The sequence below is a fragment of the Xyrauchen texanus genome, chromosome 41, assembly GCF_025860055.1.
Source record: "Xyrauchen texanus isolate HMW12.3.18 chromosome 41, RBS_HiC_50CHRs, whole genome shotgun sequence".
NCBI classification, from domain to species: domain Eukaryota; kingdom Metazoa; phylum Chordata; class Actinopteri; order Cypriniformes; family Catostomidae; genus Xyrauchen; species Xyrauchen texanus.
The window spans coordinates 17,261,755-17,282,350 of NC_068316.1; the positions used below are offsets into that span (position 1 = coordinate 17,261,755).

The following is a 20,596-nucleotide window of genomic DNA, read 5'->3' on the forward strand; positions in this document are numbered from 1 at the left end:
AACCTCAGCTGGTCCCTCAACACCAGCTCCATAACCAGGAAAGCCCAGCAGCATCTCTACTTTCTGTGAAGGCTGAGAAAAGCACATCTCCCTCTGCCCATCCTCACCACATTCTACAGAGGGCGTATCGAGAGCATCCTGATCAGCTGCATCACTGCCTGGTTTGGAAATTGCACCATTTTGGATCATTAGACCTTGCAGAATATAGTGAGGACAGCAGAGAAGATCACGTGGTTCTCTCTTCCCACCATCATGGACATTAACACCACACACTGCATCCGCAAAGCCACCAGCATTGTGGATGAACCCATGCACCCCTCACACAAACTCTTCACCCTCCTGCCGTCTGGTAAAATGTACCGAAGCATTTGAGCCCTCGCAGCCAGATTTTGTAACAGTTTCCTTCCCTCAAGCCATCAGACTCGTCAATACTCAGAGACTGGACTGACACACACACACACACCCACAAACACACACACACACACACACACACACACACACACACACACACACACACACACACACACACACACACACACACACACACACACACACACACACAACTGAACACCATCCGACTCCCTTTGCAATGTTTGCACATTTCTGTATTATGTACCTTTTTGCTGCTACTGTATTCATAAAAATACTGTATTTAATTCTTTGTCTTTTTCTACTTGGCTTTTTCCCCAATAAATGCTATGTCCAAATATGGTATAAGTTTATCTGCTGAATACTATGTCATAGTATGTTATGTTTACAATCACAGCATTTTGTATTATATTGCTATATCTTTTACACTACCTGTTTTATCTCACACTTTCACACTAGAACTGTGTACTGGTCAGTGCTGCACTGTCTCCTATTGTGCCTATTGTCCTGCTTTTAGCAATTTTTGTACCATCTTGTACTGTTTACAGATGTGCACTTATTTAGTAATGTGTAGGTCTTATTTAGTTCTGTGTAGACTCTGAGTTTGTTTTATGCTGTTTTATGTAGCACCATGGTCCTGGAAGAATGTTGTTTCATTTCACTGTGCACTGTACTAGCTGCATATGGTTGAAATGACAATAAAAGCCACTTGACTTGACTTGGAATATTAAATTATGGCTGAGCTATCACTTTAAAGGTGTAACTTCTGCAGAACTCAAATTATGATTTTTAGAAGAATATTTCAGCTCTGTAGGTCAGTACAATGCCAGTGAATGGGTGCAAAAATTGTTATGCTCCAAAAAGCAAATGCAGGCACCATAAAAGTAATCCACATGACTCCAGTGGTTAAATCCATATCTTCAGGAGTGATATGAGAGGTGTGGGTGAGAAAAAGATCAATATTTAAGTAATTTTTTGCTAGAAGTTCTTCTCCCATCCCAGCAGGGGGCGATATGCAGAGAAGAAAGTGAATCATAAAAAACACAAGAAGAAGAATGTGAAAGAGATCTGTTTCTCATCCACACCTATCATATTGCTTCTGAAGATTATGGATTCTTATGAATTACTTTATTGATTTTTTTTTGCTTTAAATTGTTGGCACTGTATGGACCAAAAGAGCTGAGAATTTTATACACATCTGGGATGAGGGTGAGTAAATTATAAGATCATTTTCATTTTTGTGTGAACTATCCCTATCAGATCTGGATGAATTTGTCAATAAGAAAAGAAGTTTGGAAAACTTTTTAGTATTTATTACAGTGAAAACATGAACAATGTCCCACAGGGAAATATAAACCAAAGCAATATCATGTTTTATGAATGCCTAGTTTTGCTATTTCATAGCTTTTAGTTGTTAATTCAGTGTAGTAAAATTTTTCAGTGTAGAAAGAATTTAGATAATTAGTTCTGTACACAGTACTGCCACTCTCTAAATGCTCTCATATATACACTTAACATGGATGTTTACATGGATTTATACTGTTAATCAGCCCGAAGTAGCTGTGATAGTTTCCAGTACACCTGCGAGGGCGCAGGTTAAATAACTGCTTATGACATGCAGTATGCGGGACAAAGCACACCGATATATTGCTGCAGATTTTAAAATGCACACATATAAACTGATGTCACAAGAGCCCATATTTACAGAATCCCCCTGAAAATGACCATAACCATGTCAAAGAAAAGCCTGCATTATCATTAGTCAAAACTTACCTCAGCATGTTGCCTTGTTCTTGAAATATCCAAGTTAAATGGAGGTATTGAATGACGAGATATTTTTATTTTTTTACTGTGCAGAGTAAAGTAAGTGTTTCACTTTGTTTGAAGAGCATGATGATGCAGAAGTGATGGACTCCTCTTGGGTGACAGTCTTTGTCAGCGCACACAGTTGTGTGAACTTCCGCTGTCGTAAAAGTCTCATTCAATAATCTCTCAATAAATTACCCATGAATTCAAATGAAACCCACTAATGTAATGACAGGAACGCCACCGATTGTAACAAAGCAAATTCTAAATTTACTTGAGTGAGAGTAAAAAGTACCCACTTTTAAATCTACACTCTAATGTAAAGGTTTTTTCCCAAAACGTTACTCAAGTATATGTAACGGAGTAAATGAAGCATGCTACTACCCACCTCTGGCCACAAATTGATCTTAGCTTTTATTGAACTACGGATAAGATAGTCCATTAAGATAGTCTAGTGACAAGTAAGCAATAAGAGGCTGTTCTATTTTGTGATTATAAGGTTGTTATAGGCATGACACAGTGTGCTACAATATAGCACAGCCTTGAGTAACTTCAAGGTCCCATCCTTCTGCTATAAGAGAGAACATTGCTAAGCAGAAAAAATATCAGCTATGGGTACTGTGCAACTGGCGACCTGTCCAGGGTGTCCCCTGCCTTACGCCCAATGTTAGCTGAGATAGGCTCCAGCCCCCCGCGACCCTGTACACAGGATAAGCAGTTGACGATGGATGGATGGATGGATGGATGGGTACTGTGGAGTAATATGCTGGTGTAAAAGGGCCATTGTGGTGTTCGCCAAGGAGGGCGGGGCCGGGCCGTGAGGACACACTGCAGGCCCTGGATCGGGCAAATCAGCTAGAAGGGGGTAAAAGACAAGCTGGAGGTGTAAGTTCTAGAGAGAGAGAGAAACAGGCGACAGCGTTGCATGTGTGTCTGCATTTTTTATGTTTGCTTTATGTTGAGTTTTATCATGAAACTTTACATTTTACTGTTTATCCGGTTCCTGCCTCCTCCTTGCCATCCCTTACCCCGAGTCCTCGCCGCTGCCGTCTGCCAAAGGAGCAGCCGTAGCCGTCAGCCTAGGGACGAAGGGATCGCTGCTGGGCTCCAAAGAACGGGAGGAGTGGTTCCATCCGCCAGGTGCCGGAGGGCTCGCTGCCATCTGCTGGGGGAGGAGCGACCTGGTGTTAGCCAGTGGGTAGAGGATCGGTTGAAGACCGGACGTCTGGGAGCCAACGAGCAAGTACTTCTCTCTCTCTCTCTCCTCTCTCTCTCCTCTCTGTCACTCCACCTCGAACTTTCCCTCTCCCCTTTCCCTCCCCTCGTCTCTCCCAGGGCTCTAAAAAGTGAGGAAGAGTCACAGCCGGAAGGGCAACGCCCCAGCCCCCTTCCAGGAAGGGAGGGGAGTGCGTCATGCCGGGGGTTTCCCTGGCCTGAGTCGGCGATGGAGGAGTGTGATGAGGAGTAGGGCAGGGCCGGACCGTGAGGACACACGGCCGGCCCTGGATCGGGCTAATCAGCCGGGAGGGGATAAAGACGAGCCGGAGAAGCTAGTTTGAGAGAGAGAGAGAGAGAGAGAGAGAGAGAGAGAGAGACACGTGGCCACTTTGTGTGTGTCTGTGTTCATGTTAGTTTTATTTTGTTTTAAGATGAGTTTTACCATTAAACTTTACATTTGCTGTTCAGCCGTTTCCTGCCTCCTCCTTGCCCATCCTTTACCCCATTACAGCCATCTACATTCCTACTGGTGCTGTAGATTCATACATGTTTTTTGTTTTATATTTAGCATATAGCAGTTCAAATCGCAATCGCAAATGTTTTTTTTAAAAATCGCAATTCGATTTTTTGACCAAATTGTTCAGCCCTAATAAGTGAAAACCTATTTTGGGTCTATCTCTTTGTAGTGACAAAATATGCCATATAATTTAGATTTACTGAGGTGCTTTATTATCACAAAGTACTTTCTTAAGTTGTATATCTCGCTGCACATAAAGTAGTCTTTAGACCAACGTAATGTAATTTACTTCAATCTCTTCAATCACATTTTTTTTGTCAGAGTGATCAGGGATTGTTTTTGTGGTCTGGAACAAATGCAAAAACGCCCTGTGCCATGTTGTTTTCTACGACTTGTTTCATTTTTCTTTCTTGCCAGCTGGTGTCTTTCCACTGACCTTCCTCTGGTATCTTTATCTCCTCTGTACATCTGCCTGGGTGGCAGGTTGCAGTTGGCAGTGGAGTGAAGTGAAGTGGATGTCCCCTGACTCCCTCACACGTGCTTAAACTTCCTTCTTACACTGATCCCTGGACAACCTAATCTGCTGACCCTCAGTCTTTTGCTGGTTTAGTGTTTAGTTGATCTGTACCGTTTACAGGAATAGTCTGAATAGATTTATACTCTTGGAATAAAGGCATAACTAGAATAACTCCTTTTTCACTGTACATCTTGACAGCATTCTCCTTAGCGATCATGATTTCAAGCTCGATTACACTTCCAATAGTGCCATCTAGCGCTCTGTGCATGAATCAAGCATTAGGAAATGTAATCGAGCTTGAAACCATGATCGTGCCTAGAGACTGCAATGGCAGGATGTGCAATGAATAAGGAGTTATATCTTGTTCTGTATTCACCCAAAACCAACTTGGTCACTTCAAAAGGTATTGATTAAACCACGGGAGTCTTACGGATAGGGGCGGACTGGGTAATTTTGGCCAACCTGCTGCTGTGCAAGTACCTGCTTGCCCTGGGCTACAACATGCCTGTGCAGACCCCATTACAGAGCAAATATTCAATAAACTTTGTAAGATAAAATCAATACAATGGTTATTTATTTGGAAAAAAATTCTCTTTACACATCAGAGCACATATCTGTATGTATGCATTAACTATGATACCTCGCATGGACCTCATTATTTGACATACAAATCTAAATGGTGACAACCAAAAACAAAATATTAAGTATAAGATGAGCTCTGAATAATCACAAAATGACAAATAACGGCAAGTCACTCAACTCAACCGTTATTTATAGAGCACATTCATAACAACAGGAGTTGATCCAAAGTGCTTTACAATATACATTTCAGTCACAACATAATATGCACAATATACCCTTATATAAATACAAATACCTGAGCCTACAATAGCAAATACACGATCGCCCTTCAATTTGTAGTGACGTCGAGTAACTTTCAGCAGAATTTGGTCAGCTAACCTAAGTGCTCTAGTAGGAGAATAAGGGACAAGAAGGTCACAGAGATATTGAGGGGTGAGACCAGATAGAGCTTTATATACATAGAGCAGAATTTTTAAATCTTTCCTGCATTTTATGGGGAGCCAATGTAGCGATGCTAATACAGGAGTAATGTGGTCAAACTTTCTAGACACTGTAAGGCGCCTAGCGGCCGCATTCTGGACCAACTGTAAACGGGACAAAGCAGTTTGAGGCAGTCCGGTATACAATGAGTTCCAGCAATCTAACCTTGACAATATTAGTGAGTGAATCACAATTTCTAGATCTGATTTAGAGAGAAAGTGTTTTACTTTTGCAATTGATCTAAGCTGCTCTTAACAACAGCAATGATCTGTCTATTTAAAAGTAGCGATGAGTCCAAGATCACTCCAAGTCTCCTTGCATGATCTTGCATGTTTAATGGCAGCAGACCTAGCTGGTCGACCAGTCCAGGTAAAGGAATCAGGAATTCAAAGTTACAACAAATACAATAACAGCAGCATAAATCAAATGCTGACTTGTCACAGCACCTACATACACACTTTCCCTTGTACTTTCATGGACATTTTAACCTAGGGTTAACCTAGCCCTATGTTGGAGGGAAAAAAAAGTTTTCGAACATGTTATTTTTCAGAACCAGAAAGTGCTTATTTTTATTGTTTTCTCAAAAAAATCCACTCATCACATTTACAGTGGTTTTAAATGTATAACAATTTTTGCACTGGTGGTGCCTGTTGCCATGACTAGCAGTCAATAAAAATAAATTTTTTTCAACACAAAAATTTGAAATGGAGCCAGAAAATGAAATCAATGAGTCGGTGGGTTATGTGTGGTGTGTTGTGGGGCGGGATTGGTGGACTGCTCTGGGCCAGAAAGTCCAGGGCCACTTTTTAGTCCTAGTCCGCCACTGCAGACAGATTACTGTTTTTTTGGAGCTTCAAGGGTCTGGTCACCAATCACTTGTGTTGTATGGACCTACAGAGATGAGATATTATTTTAAAAATCTTCATTTGTGTTCTGCAGAAGAAAGAATAGTCATACACATCTGGGATTGTATGAGAGTGAGTAAATCACGACTGAATGCCCATTTTTGGGTGAACTATCCCTTTAATCTGTGTTATGCGTTTAATTGTTGTCAAAGTTATGTGACAGACCTACTCTGTTATGAAATCACTCAGGTGAGGTTAATTAATGCAATCACAGGAATTCTTACGTGTGAATCATGGAGGGAGTTGTCTTTGAAGAATTAATTGTATTCTTGTAATGTTTATCGATATTTCCAAGAAAAATTGCAAGTAAAATAATGACGTTTGTTGCTGTTTATAAATTTAGTTCTAACGATTCTAAATAGTGATGACTAACAGCCTAGTGCTCTTTGACAGGTAAGTAATTTAAACACATGTGGGTTATGACTTAAGTGATGTAACCAGGCAGGACAAAAGTATAATTGCAGCCTATATAACTCAAATCTTAAAGGCTTTTTTAAGTTTTCAGGCAAGTCTGTCAATGAACATTAAACACCAAAGTCGAGGACAAAGTTTATTTTTCTTGTTGTTAGTTATTTTATATTATTTTCAAGCATTTTCAATTCAAACCACTATATATATATATATATATATATATATATATATATATATATATATATATATATATATATATATATATATATGTCATTAGAGTCTTCAGGCGATCTGCTGATTAAATATCTTGTCATTGTTTCTTGAATATTAATGGTTGGATTTATGTTAATAGTTGGCATTTAATATTCCTTTGAATTTCCTTTAACAAATGTCCAAAAGCCTCAAGCTGGAGACACAAATAGAGCACCATTATAACAATCTGTTCTTAAAAGAGAAGAGAGAACTGAATAATACAGATGCCTATGTTGAGCCTATATGTCCTATACAAATTCAGATCAAATTAAAATGAACCAAACACAGTGAAATTAACACCATCAACATTAAAACAACATTAAAGTTACAATGCTTTTGTAGTTATCCTGTTGTTTATTCCCCCTCGATTTGTTCCCTTTAAGACTCAATGAAATCACTTGATTAGCTGATTGCAGGTGCTATTGGGGGAGGGAAATGGACTAAAAAGCAACTAATGGATTAAAAGCCACACAACTCAAATTTGTATTTCATTGGGTCTTTAAAATCTCTTAAAAGAGAATATATAACATTTACAAAAAACTAAAAGATTTGTTCCTGTTTGGTTTTTCTCTAGTCCCAGTGCGAAACAAGAACAAACAGATGTTAGATCAATACAACAAGAAATCAAGTATTGTGTACTTTTTACAGGTGCTGGAGGCTGGTCTCCACTTGACAGTGATCATTACCAGTGGCTGCAGGTCGACCTGGGAAGCAGGAAACAGGTCACAGCCATCGCAACACAGGGTCGATATAGCAGTTCTGATTGGACAACATGCTACCGGCTCCTCTACAGTGACACGGGCAGGAACTGGAAACCATACCATCAAGATGGAAACATCTGGGTGAGTACCAGTGATTCCAATGTTTATCTAAATATTTTTATTGGCTATAATGTATGTGTGGGAAATATTTTTACTGTTCTTAAAGGAATATTTCACCAAAAAATGTAAATGTTGTCATTATCACTCCATTTTACACTTTCATGGTATGTTTTTTTTCTGGAGCTGTTCAGACAGATACAGAAATATTCTTGAAAAGTTCTACTTTTGTGTTCCACATGAAAAGAACAGCACACAGGTTTCAAACAAAATGTTAAATAAGGTTTTTTTTTATTTTTTAGGTGAACTATTGCTTTAAATCATTGTTTTTATTGATAGATTTGAATATATCATGATTTACAAAATCAAACCAAAATTCTACACTTTCTTTGTGCTAATGGATCTAGACTCTGTAATATTGTAAGTCATGGTGGTTGTTGTAGCAGAATTGGCACACCTCTTCCACATACTGAGCTAACTAAGGACAACTGAAGATCAATGACTCACGAGGATGAGCCTTGATTTCTTCCTGGGTGCTTTAATCAACAGTAAGCAATCAAGGAAGCACTTAGATCAAGAGAAAGACAGTGTCACAGCCTGATTTCAGGCTTAGCAGACTGATTTTCTACTCCGCTCAGTACTGCGCCAATACACAGGGTAGAGGAATTATTAATCGACAGGAATCAGGACACAGCCATTGTTATCACTGCTGCTGGTGATACAGGGTAGAGGAATTATTAATCGACAGGAATCAGGACACAGCCATTGTTCACTGCTGCTGGTGATGTAATGTCACAATTAGTGTAAAAGGTGTTACCAATGTTACGATAAAGCATGACAGATCAGAAGGATATTACAGATATGGCAGTTGTGTGTAATCAACAGCATTATTTGATATACCGTAATTTCGGCTTATAGTACAATGACGCGGCTAATATATGGATTTTTCCCGCTTTCAAATTTTATAAAAAAAAATAAAAATCAACATTCTGTGACGTGCTCAGTTTTTTGGCGGCGTGAAGCTTTCATTAGACCAATGAAATTGCCGAACGGGTTAAGGTCAAAACAACTTTTTTTGTTTAGATTAAATCGAGCGTGCTCAAACTTCCCATCATTCTGATTACGGTAGTAATTTTGTCACCCTCACCATGGAAAGACATGGAGAAACGCATATGATGCTGCTTTCAAGGCGATTGATCTGGCTGTTGGAAAAGGAAATAGATCTGCTGCACGGGAGCTTGGTCTTAATGAGTCGATGATAAGACGTTGGAAACAGCAGCGTGAGGAATTGACTCAATTAAATCTGAGGCTATTCAACTCCGACACTGAAGGAGATGACTTCAGTGGTTTCAGTGCACAGGACGAGGAAGATAGTGACCAATTACTTTCTTGGTAGGCTACTGTTTACTGCAAATGTTTTATTACAAGCCGTGTGTGGCAGCGGGGATGTGGTCAAGCGCCTGTCCGGGAGAGAAAAGCTGTAAGGGCGCTTACACCTGCGCTAAATTATGGCTAACACCACGCCCCCGCTGCCACACCGTGTTTCGTTAAAGCCTATTTATTTTTGTTACAAGCCGTGTTTCGTTAAAGCCTGAATAAAGTTAATTTGTTTCAATGTACCGGTAGGCACCTGCGGCTTATAGACAGGTGCGGCTTATTTATGTTTAAAATTATATTTTATTTAAAAATCAGTGGGTGCGGCTTATATTCAGGTGCGCTCAATAGTCCGGAAATTACGGTAATTTCATTCCTGCTGAAAAGAACAGGTAAGACCAACCTGAGGTTGTTTGCTTCTCTGAGCTGGTTTAAAATGGTCTCTCAGCCTGGCCAAGCTGATGTTTGTCTGGTTTAAGCTGGTCTCTCAGTCTGACCAATGGACAAGTGCCCAGATCCCCTCTAAAGCCATTTAAACACCAGCCTAACCAGTATTCTGCTTTTATTGGACTGGATTAGGTGAACAGTTGGAAAAGTATTTTCTTCTCACTCATCTCCTTTTCATCTCAATAAGATTTACAGGTCACTGTGCACTTCTAAATAATGCAGGATAAATTAATACTCTTCAAACTTAAAGAAGAAATGGGAATTACGGTTTGTTTCAGTTACTATAACAGTGTATATCTGCCATTCAGTGCTGTATCAATGAGCTATCGCCTACAAGACTGACAAAACTTGTGCAAAGCAAATGCGTACAAACTCTTCATTAGAGCTCTACCAAATTAGCTTGATTGAGGGGCATATGCTTTTATATTTAATTTGAAATAATCTGATTGCGAACCCCCTCTTAAAGAAATTCACCACTCAAGAATAACCAGTCTACCAATCAAGATTTCAATATTAAAGGAGCAATCAAACAACTTAGACTTTCAAAACATCCAGAGACCAGGTGATTTGTATGCAGTTCAGTTTTGGATGAATACATTTTTACTCCAGAATAATTTTCAGTACATTTTGGGTCCTGCCTAATTTCTTTTTCGATGTTATTATACAGTATGCTGGAATGTTAATTTAGCTCTTTTGTGTTAGTAATGGATAATGGCTAGTTGTTGTGTTTTTATTTGCAACAATTGCAATATTCTCATTTGAAATGTTGTTTGGGAAATGTACATAAACTTGGTATTCTTTATGTTATATTGAGCCACATTTTCAAACAAACTGTCACTCCATTGAACAAACTAACATCACAATCCTTATTCTCTTATTTTCAAATAATATTATGTTTCTTTACCAGGTTAAATGGCAATCTGGCTTGAGGGTTTGACAGTGTTGAATAGAAAAGTTACTATACTCACTCACTAAATAACATCTGCCATTTATCACAAAATTACAAACTGTCATGAATTGTGGTGACATATGAAATCCTTAGACTATGACACCAAGTTCACTTCATCAGTGGAACTATTCCTTGACCCAGCCATATCTCTGGCATTGCTGCGGATTCTACACCTTCATCCCTGATATAAGATAAATGAGGCTACAATGATACATGTTTACCTTCGATTGTTAAATGTGACATTGGGAATGTTGTCGTTTAGGATTTATGACATGCTAGGCATGGTCTTCTCCTGACTCACAACATTGTTCAGAGTAAAATGTTTGCTTTGTGTCCATGTAATTTATTGTGCTGCCATGTTGCTGTGTGAATCAGAAAAGGAGAAGACATTCCTGATATAGCTGTTTATGTAGGTCAGAGTTAGGTCATAACAATTTGTACCTCGATTTTCACAATAGATGAGTGAATGTATTATTTATTGTATGTAAAACCATTCATTAAAAAATGGCAATTAGTGGTTAGAGGTTTTAGATATTTTGTCAAAACCTCTAACCCAAAGTAATAAACTTTGCAGCATAACTCATCTTATTTATGGTATAGAAATGACTGACACTGTTCCTCAAATCATGTGGCTTGTTAAGGAGAATTGTGCTATTAAGTTTTAAGCAATCAAAGTTACAATTTCCACATGGCAGATGACATAATGGATGAAAGAATCCCATGAATTTGCAATGAATGAGAAACCTGAGTCATATCTAGGGACTTGGGGCCAGTAATTAGCCACATAGAAACAACCCAGAACACCCTTCCAACCACCTAGCAACCATTTAGCAACATGCTGGCAACCAACCAAAATCAGATGTTTGCGTAATGTTTGCCTGATATTATATGTACTATGAAGTATTTTATTGTAGGTGTTAAAGTTGTCGATATACACAGATGAGCAAAAAACATTATGACCACTCACAGGTGAATAACGTTGATCATCTCCTAACAAGGCCACATGTCAAGATCTGGGAAGATTAGATGGTAAGCCAACAATCAGTTCTCGTAGGCAATGTGTTGAATGCAGGAGAAATGGGCAGTAGTAAAGACCTGAGCAACTTTGACAAGGGCCAAAGTGTTATGGTCAGGCAACTGTGTCAGAGCATCTCTGAAATGGCAAGGCTTTTTGCTCCTGGTCAACAGTGGTGAGTACCTATCGACAGTGATCCGAGGAGGGACAAACCACAAACCGGCGAAAAGGTGTTGGGCACCCAAGGCTCATCGAAGTGGTAGGGTAATGAAGGCTATCCCGTCTGGTCCGAACCGACAGAAGGTCTACTGTGGCACAAGTCACTGAAAATGTTAATTATGGTTATGGTAGGAATGTGTCACAACACACAGTGCATCGCACCCTACAACGTTTGGGGCTGCATAGCCGCAGACAGGTCAGAGTGCCCATAATGACCCCTGCCCACCGTTGAAAGTGGCACTACAATAGGCACACAAACATCAGAACAGGACCTTGGAGCAGTTGAAGAAGGTCACCTGGTCCGACGAGTCCCGTTTTCTTTTACATCATGTGGATGGCCATGTGCGTGTGCACCATTTACCTGGGGAAGTACTCCTGTGGGAAGATGACAAGCCTGTGGTTAGTGGTTTTGAGGGAAAAAAAAAATCTTAGCAGGCACCACTAATAAATTTTTTTTTACTTCATGTTCATAACGGCTCATCAGTGTACATGTTGTTGTCATACATTAAGATTTTTGTGCATTCCATAGATATATAGTATTAGTTTTTTATGTGCAAAAGCATCTTTAATTTTACTTGGTATATCAGCTATGTTATATGGCAGTTACTGTATATAAAGCTTTATACAAAAGTTTCCATGAAGATGTTCCTGGACTGAAATCCAGGTGATTAGATTTGTTAACAACCCCACACCAATTATCTCCCAGTCTGTCAATCACTCTCTTATGAATAATCTTGATACTTACAGCATCTGAGACACATTTTAAAGGAAAACTTTAAGAATACTTTGCTTCAAAGATTACCAAAGAGGGAAACAGATTCAGTTTCAGAGTCTTTTCTTTTGCTGGTTGTTTGATGATGCATACAAAGACATTTGTGCCTAATGTTTAAACTTAATGCCACTCTGCAAACACATAAAAAGAAATGCTTCTGAAGTCCTTCCGTTTATCCAAACGCCTCTGAAATATTCCATTTCATAGCTGATTCACTAAAAGAAAGCAATATAATCCCAGCTGTAGCTATTGTGAGGAACACTTTAAAATAAGTTTGTGTTCTTTAATAGCATTAACTAACAATGAACAATACTTTTACAGCATTTATTAATCTTGGTTAATGTCATTATATTGCATTATGCATTTTTAACATGAACAAATTTGTTTATGCTATATAAGGTAAGAAATCAGTGACGAATTATCAGGGCCAGCAAAGCCTTCTCTGCTGGCCTAACCATTCAAACAAATAAATATGTATTTATCTCAATCACCTTTTTGCCTATGTATTTTTAATCACTATCCACTCTTAATTAATCTACAAAAAAACAGAAAAACAAAATATTTATCCAGTTAGAATTTATTCCTTGATGCTTGCAAGCAAAGTGTTACAAATGATTCACAAACTAAATGCCCAAATCCAAAGCAGGGTGTGAGTCTGAGCTCCACCCATCAGGTCTTCAGAACATCTTCAGAATCCCTCAACAGTGCAAATGAATGGGCAACTAAAGTCAGATTGTCAGATTCATCAGCCAGTCAGATTTGTTCTTGGTGGGTGTGATCTTTAAGATATGTCCCAGTCAAGGCTTTCAAGCTGGCCATGAGTGACTCAATCATGCTTTAAGTGATGTATGTAATGCAAGAGTGAAAAGCGTAAGATCAAGCTGTCTGATGAGTTGGCTGTCATCAATGCTGGTATTGGCATTGTGAAAGAGATACTTATGGATTTAAAAACATGAGAAGTTCTGCATGACCATTTGATTGCTTAATTTATTAAACAGGAAAGGAGGACTGATTTTCACTTCAAGTAAATTGGTAAGTGCTTTTTGCATTGTTATAGCAACATCAGAAAACTCATTTACACTTAGAGTTTTCTAAGTGTAAATGAGGCTGCTTGAGCATTCAGTCTCTGCCTGGAATGTTGTCTGGTCCAGCAGCCTTCCGTGGGTTGACTCTACGTAGAGTTTTCTCATATCTTCAGCAGCGTGCGCACCTCCGCAGTCATCCACAGCTTCTGGTTGGAACGTGTGGTGATGGTCTTGGAGAAAGTGACATCATCAATGCACTTGCTGATGTAGCTGGTCACTGATGCTGTTTATTCCTCCAAGTTGGAGGAATCGCCATATGTTGCAGCCTCCCTGAACATGTGCCAGTCAGTACACACAAAACAGTCCTGAAGAGCAGAGATGGCTCCTGCTGGCCAGGTTTTCACCTGCTTCTGAAGCTGTTTTGTGCATCTGACGAACGGTCTGTATGCTGGAATTAACATAACAGAGATGTGGTCTGAGTAGGCGAGGTGGGGGCGGGGCTCCGCCCGGTAGTCCACATACTGATGGAATTTAGGCAGCACTGTCTTGAGATTCGTATGGTTGAAATCTCCGGCGACAATAAACAGTCCTTCGGAGTGAGCGTTCTGCAGTTCGCTCATAGCCCCATACAGTTGACAGAGCGCTTCCTTAGCGTTAGCGCTGGGAGGAATGTAAACTCCGGTTATGCAAACAGTGGTGAATTTCCGTGGTAAATAAAAAGGTCTGCATCTAACAGTCACAAGCTCCAACAGCGATGAACAGTAGCTAGAGACTAGCATAGAGTTCTTGCACATTCCGTGTTGATGTAAACACACAAGCCACCACCGCGTGTCTTACCGCAGAGAGCTGTATTTCTGTCGGCACGAAACAAGGTGAGCCATCTAGCTGAATGGCTGCGTCCGGAACTCTGTCGCTGAGCCACGTCTCCATGAAAACAAAGACACAGTAGTCTCTAAACTCACGCTGCGTAACCTGCTGGAGTCGGATATAGTCCAGTTTATTGTCCAGGGAGCAAACATTTGAGAGCAGAATAGATGGGAGAGCCAGCCGGCTAGGGTTTGTTTTTAGCCTAGCATGGACCCCCGCCCTCTTGCCGCACTTCCGCTTTCTCGCACAGCGCTTACGACGTCCTCTCCCCCGGCCACCGCCATCAGGCGACGCCAAGGACTTGAGGCCTGGTCTCTGCAGCAAGCAGAGTACACATAGCGCCTCCTGCAGGTCATCATGCAGCTTGGTTTTTGCATGAGTCTTATATTTAAGTAGTGTCTGGCGATGGTAGACACGAACACCGGTTGCACCGATGTCCTTGTGCCACAAAAGTGGTCCTTTTTAAAAAAATAAATAGCACCATTTTGGATCTGGAGTGGCCGCTGCGTGCTACCGCGCCGCCATCTTGGTGATGATGTCACACAAACATGTCGACACTCAGGGAGAAATACAAAGTAAGTGATAAACATTCACTTTATGATGCAATATTGATAAATTAGTTCGTTTCCACATTACATGATATTAAAGCTTGTTGATATGCATTTCCCCACATGCGGTGGTGACGTCACTCTGCTTACGTTCAATATATAATTTACAGATTATAAATGTGATGAATGTTAACAAATTATACATCTTTTCAAAGGTCTTTAATTTGTGCCAGGAGTACAAATAACATAGGGTTATTTGTGCCAGGAGTACAAATGAAAACATGCAATATCAAACCTGGACTTCATACATTTGTTATGAAAACGCGATCGCCAGATGAATCCAGTTCGCCACACTTGGGACAATTGTCCATGTCAAGCGTTCATTGAAAAACATCCAATAGCACTTTTTGTCCATAAAAGTGATCAATCTGGGAAATATTGATATATTTTACATGAGATCTCGCCTGAAAGATTTACCCTTTGTCAATCAGCCGGAGTGGGATAAAGACAAGGATAGGAAAAACAGAGATCGGATATCAATGTTGAACCCTTAAACCAAGGGTGACCAACCCTACTCCTGGAGAGCTACCTTCCTGCAGAGTTTAGATCCAACCCTAATCAAACACACCTGAACCAGCTTATCAAGGTCTTTAGGATTACTTGAAAATGACAGGCAGGTGTGTTGGAGCTAAACTCTGCAGGAAGGTAGCTCTCAAGAAGCAGGGTTGGTCACCCCTACCTTAGACCTTTGAAAAGATGTATAATTTGTTAACATTAATTACATTTCTAGATATTGTAAATTTAAGCAGAGTGACATCACTCCCGAGTACAGTGAAATTGCATATCAACAGGTTAACTCAACAGACTCTAGGGGATCAAATGAAGCTCCCCGTACGTCCCGGAGGACCACGTAGAGGTCCCACGAGGGAACGAGGCATGGTCTGTGGGGGGTTTAACCTCGAGAAATAAGGTCCTTCCTCAGGGGAATTCACTGGTTGTAGGGAGCGTGAGGTTCGAGAACCAAGTCCGGGTGGACAAATAAGGAGCCACTTGAAAAACTTGCTCCTCATCCTCCCTGACCTTGCACAACGTCTTTGCAAGTAGGCTTACTGGGGGAAATGCATATTTGTGCAGTCCTAGCGCCTAGCTGTGTGCCAGATTGTCTGTGCCGAGGGGAGCCTCAGTCAGAGAATACCAGAGTGGGCAGTGGGAGGATTCCCAGAAAGCAAACAGGTTTACCTGCGCTTGACCGAATCGACTCCAAATCAGCTGTACCACGTGAGGGTGGAGTCTCCACTCTCCCATGAGAGTGACCTGGCGTGACAGCGTGTCCGCAGTGCTGTTGAGGTGGACCGGGTATGAGTGGCTCACAGCGACTTGAATCGCTGCTGAATCCAGAGGAGGATACGGCAGGCGACTTGTGACATTCTGTGAGAGTGGAAGCCACCTTGGCGGTTGATGTACGCAATCGTTGCTGTGTTGTTCCTCCAATCAATGGCAATAGCTTCCGCAGTGCAAGTAATACTGCCAGCAACTCAAGACAGTTCATGTGCCAATGCAGTCGCTTGCCAGTCCAAAGAGGCGCCCCAGCCACAATTGGAGGTGCCTCTTTGGACTGGCAAGCGACTGCATTGGCACATGAACTGTCTTGAGTTGCTGGCAGTATTACTTGCACTGCGGAAGACCTGGCCTAGGGGAACAGACGCTGGAGCCTCTGAACGCCACAAACGCTGTCTCCACATGGGTAGCACTCAAGAACGTGAGACGCCGATCATGGCCGTCAGAAGCGGAGAGATTGCAACCACAACCAGGAATCTTTGGTTGTTCATCGAAATCCGATGATGACGTCCACTCCTTTAATGGTGAGATCTTTGGTGGCTGAACAGTCCTATCCTGGAGCCACAAGCTGTATTACAGATGGGGCATATATATGTGGTAGTAGTGGTGATATTGATGGCAGCCATGGCTGTGTGTCTCCTGGCTCTCTCCTGTTGTCTTCTGGTTGTCCTCTCCATCTCCAGCATACGAGCCCCATCCCCATAAAGCTGTTGCGAGATGGTACAATCATCAGCAACATACTCCAGGTCCTCAGGTCTGATCTTACACTTTCTCAAAGCAATCTTCATTTGATCCTTATAGCGCTTCTTCACCCCTCCAGCTGAGTGTCGACCATGATGTAGCTGGCCATATAGCACTCTGCTGGGTAGCTGGCATGAGGCATCCTTATCACGTGGCCCAGCTACCACAGCTGGCGCTGGGTGATCATGGCCTCAATACTTCTGCAGTTTGTCTTTACAAATATTTCAGTGTGAGGCATACGCTCACAGAATGCGCTGAAGGCATCTAATATGGAAGCGCTCTAAGGACTTAATGTGATGGTTGTAGGTTACCCAAGCTTCACAGCTATAGAGGAGGGTGGTAACACAGACCGCTTGGTATACAATGACCTTTGTGGAGGGATGAAGGTTCTTGTTCTCAAATACTCTGCGCCGAAGTCTCCCAAAGGCAGATGAGGCCTATTTAATCTGGCTCTGTATATCGCTGTCGATGCCCAGATATTTGAAGGATGGCACTACTGACAGTTGTTCTCCACCAACAGTGAAGGGAAATAGAGTGGCTGGGACACTGGTATTCCATTCACTGCAAAAAATGATTTTCTAGACAAGTATTTTTGTCTTGTATTCCTGTCAAATTATCTAAACTTTCTTAAAACACGATTTATTTACTTGTCAAGCAAAATGGGACAAGATATTAAGTCTTGTTTTAAGATAAATCTAACTAAATTTAGTGAACTTTAGACTCAAAACAAGAAAAAAAATCTGCCAATGGGATAAGCAAAATAAACTTGTTTTCCTTTTAAATTAAGTTTATTTTGCTTACCACATTGGCAGATTTTTTTCTTGTTTTGAGTCTAAAGTTCACTAAATTTAGTCAGATTTATCTTAAAACAAGACTTAATATCTTATCCCATTTTGCTTGACAAGTAAATAAATCGTGTTTTAAGAAAGTTTAGATAATTTGACAGGAATACAAGACAAAAATACTTGTCAAGGAAATCATTTTTTGCAGTGTTGGCAAACCACTTCTGTCTTGTTGGTGTTGACAGTCAACCCCATCCTGCTGTACGCTCTCACCGCCACAGCAAGGACGAACGGGAGATCCTCCGGAGTATGGGCCACATCATCTGCATTCTGCAGCTCCAGAACTCACTCTCTACAGAGATTAGTGGTTGTGTGGAGCCTCCTAATGTTAAAGAGATTTCCATCTAGTCTAATGTCCACTGCCACACCACTGCTGTTCTCAATCTCATTGTGGAGAAACTTGGTAACACACATGAGGAAAATGTTAAAGAGCACTGGTGCTACCACACACCCCTGCCTCACCCCTGTGCATACAAGGAAGGGCTCTGACTTTTGTCCACTAATGGTCACCTGAGCAGTCATCCCATCGTGGAACTGGAGGAGGATGTTAAAAAATTTATTGGGACAGCCAAACCTGAGGAGGACATCCCATAATAGCTCTTTTTGCACAGTGTCAAAAGCTTTGGAGAGGTCAACAAAGGCCATAAACAGGTCTTGATGTTGCTCCTGGCACTTTTCCTGAAACTGCCGGACTGTGAAGATCATGTCGACCGTACTCCTATTCAGGCAGCATTGACTCTATGCTGTTACTGTTGAGCCTCTGATGTAATACCCTAGCCAGGACCTTACCAGCAACAGAAAGAAGTGATATGCCCCTATTATTGCTGCAAATGGCCTTGTCACCCATGTGCGTATAAATGACAACTATGTTTGTATATCTCCATTGTGAATCGGGATGTTCTCATCAGTCCAGGCCTTGGTAATGTACTGGTAGAGGGTGTGCATACACATGAACACTCCTTCCTTTAGTAGCTCAGCAGGGATATTATCAGCGCCAGGGGGCTTTTTGTTCTTAAGGGAACGGACAGCTGATAGAACCTCCTGGAAGGTTGGTGTTAGACTGAGGTCATGGATGGAAGGATGTACAGGCAATTCATACAGGATGGTGGAGTCTGCATCAGAGTCCTGATTAAGCAGGGTGTCAAAGTGTTCAGCCCACCTCAACAGGATACTATCCTGATCTTTCAGAAACTATAGACCATCTGCTGTCTTCAGAAACGTGATTTCTTGGGCCATATATTATAGCATTATAATATACGGCATTATAAAAAGCATAATAAAAATTATGCATGTAATTTTTATCAGTAAAAGACTGTATTTCACGTGCCTTTTCAGTCCACCACTTATTCTGGATGGCCCGTTTTGTTTTTTGCACATGTCTCCGAGCTTCCTGCCAATGCTGCCTGGTGCTGGTCGATGTAGGGTAATCTAAAGTTGCCCGATGTGTTTTATGCATGTCCTTAAGCAAGCTATGGATGGTGTCTGAGTTATCGTCAAACCTGTCTTGGTGGTTTCTGATCTTATGGCCGATAGATTGGGCTGCTGCATTGTAGAGTGTAGAGCTGATATAGGTCCACTGTTGTTCCATGGTGTTTTCTGGGTTCAGACAAGGTTCCAGCTCACTTAGTTTCTCAGCTAAGAGGCGTCAGAAATCACTTCTGGATTCTTTGCTTCCCAAGCGGTTGCAATTTAGCTTCTTTTTGTTAGGCTACTGCAGAGGGGTACACACTTTCATATGGAGCTTGGCCACAATCATACGATGGTTGGTCCAGCACTCTGCACCCCTCATGGCACGGGTGAAGTAAACGTTCTTGATGTCACTACGCCTCACAATGATGAAGTAAATCATGTGCCAATGTTTACAGCAAGGGTGCATCCACGAAGTCTTATACTTGGCCTTCTGCTGGAAGATGATGTTGGTTATGGTAAGGTTATGCTCAGAACAAAGAGTAAGTAGCCTCATACCATTTGCAATCACCCTGCCGATACCGTGGCTACCTAGTACTCCACCCCATATCCTGTTGTTCTGTCCCACCCTAGCATTAAAGTACCCAAGCAAGAGGATCTTGTCACTCTTAGGGATCCGGCAAAAAGCTTCATCCAGTGCCTGATAAAAGCATTCCTTGGCCTCGTTCTCAGATGGCAAAGTTGGTGCATAGGCACTAAGAAGTGTGGCATAACTCTTCTTTGCCAGGGGGATACAGAGGATCATTGGTCTTTCATTAATACAAACAGGTGTTTCTGTGAGACTTGGTAGAAGGGTGTTCTTGATCGCCAGTCCTACTCCTTGGAGAAGTTGTCCACCTGTGGGGAAACCTTTCCAGAAGAAGGTGTAACCCATTACTTCCTATGTTAGAGAGCATTCACCCAGGAGCCTGGTCTCACTCAGGGCAGAAATGTCAAAGTTGTAGCGCCTTAGCTCAGCAGCGATCAGAGCTGTTTTCAGTGAGGCCTGTCAGAAATGCCATACGAGTGTAAGAGAGTCATTACATTCCATGTTGCCAGTTTTAGGTTATATTGTGTCTTATTTTGACAGCAGTAGTGGAATGACCTGATAACCTATCCAGGTGCGATTGAATGGGCA

At 41.4% G+C, this 20,596-nt stretch overlaps 1 protein-coding gene across 2 annotated transcripts in view; it reads left to right on the forward strand.

Annotated features, from left to right (window-relative positions):
* cntnap2a (contactin associated protein 2a) overlaps positions 1-20,596 on the forward strand; it is a 521,370-nt gene that overhangs the window by 180,377 nt on the left and 320,397 nt on the right. For both annotated transcript variants that reach the window (XM_052113320.1, XM_052113321.1), the window contains exon 3: positions 7,706-7,899. In XM_052113320.1, coding sequence (XP_051969280.1) covers positions 7,706-7,899 — 194 coding nt within the window. The remainder of the gene's footprint in view (positions 1-7,705; positions 7,900-20,596) is intronic.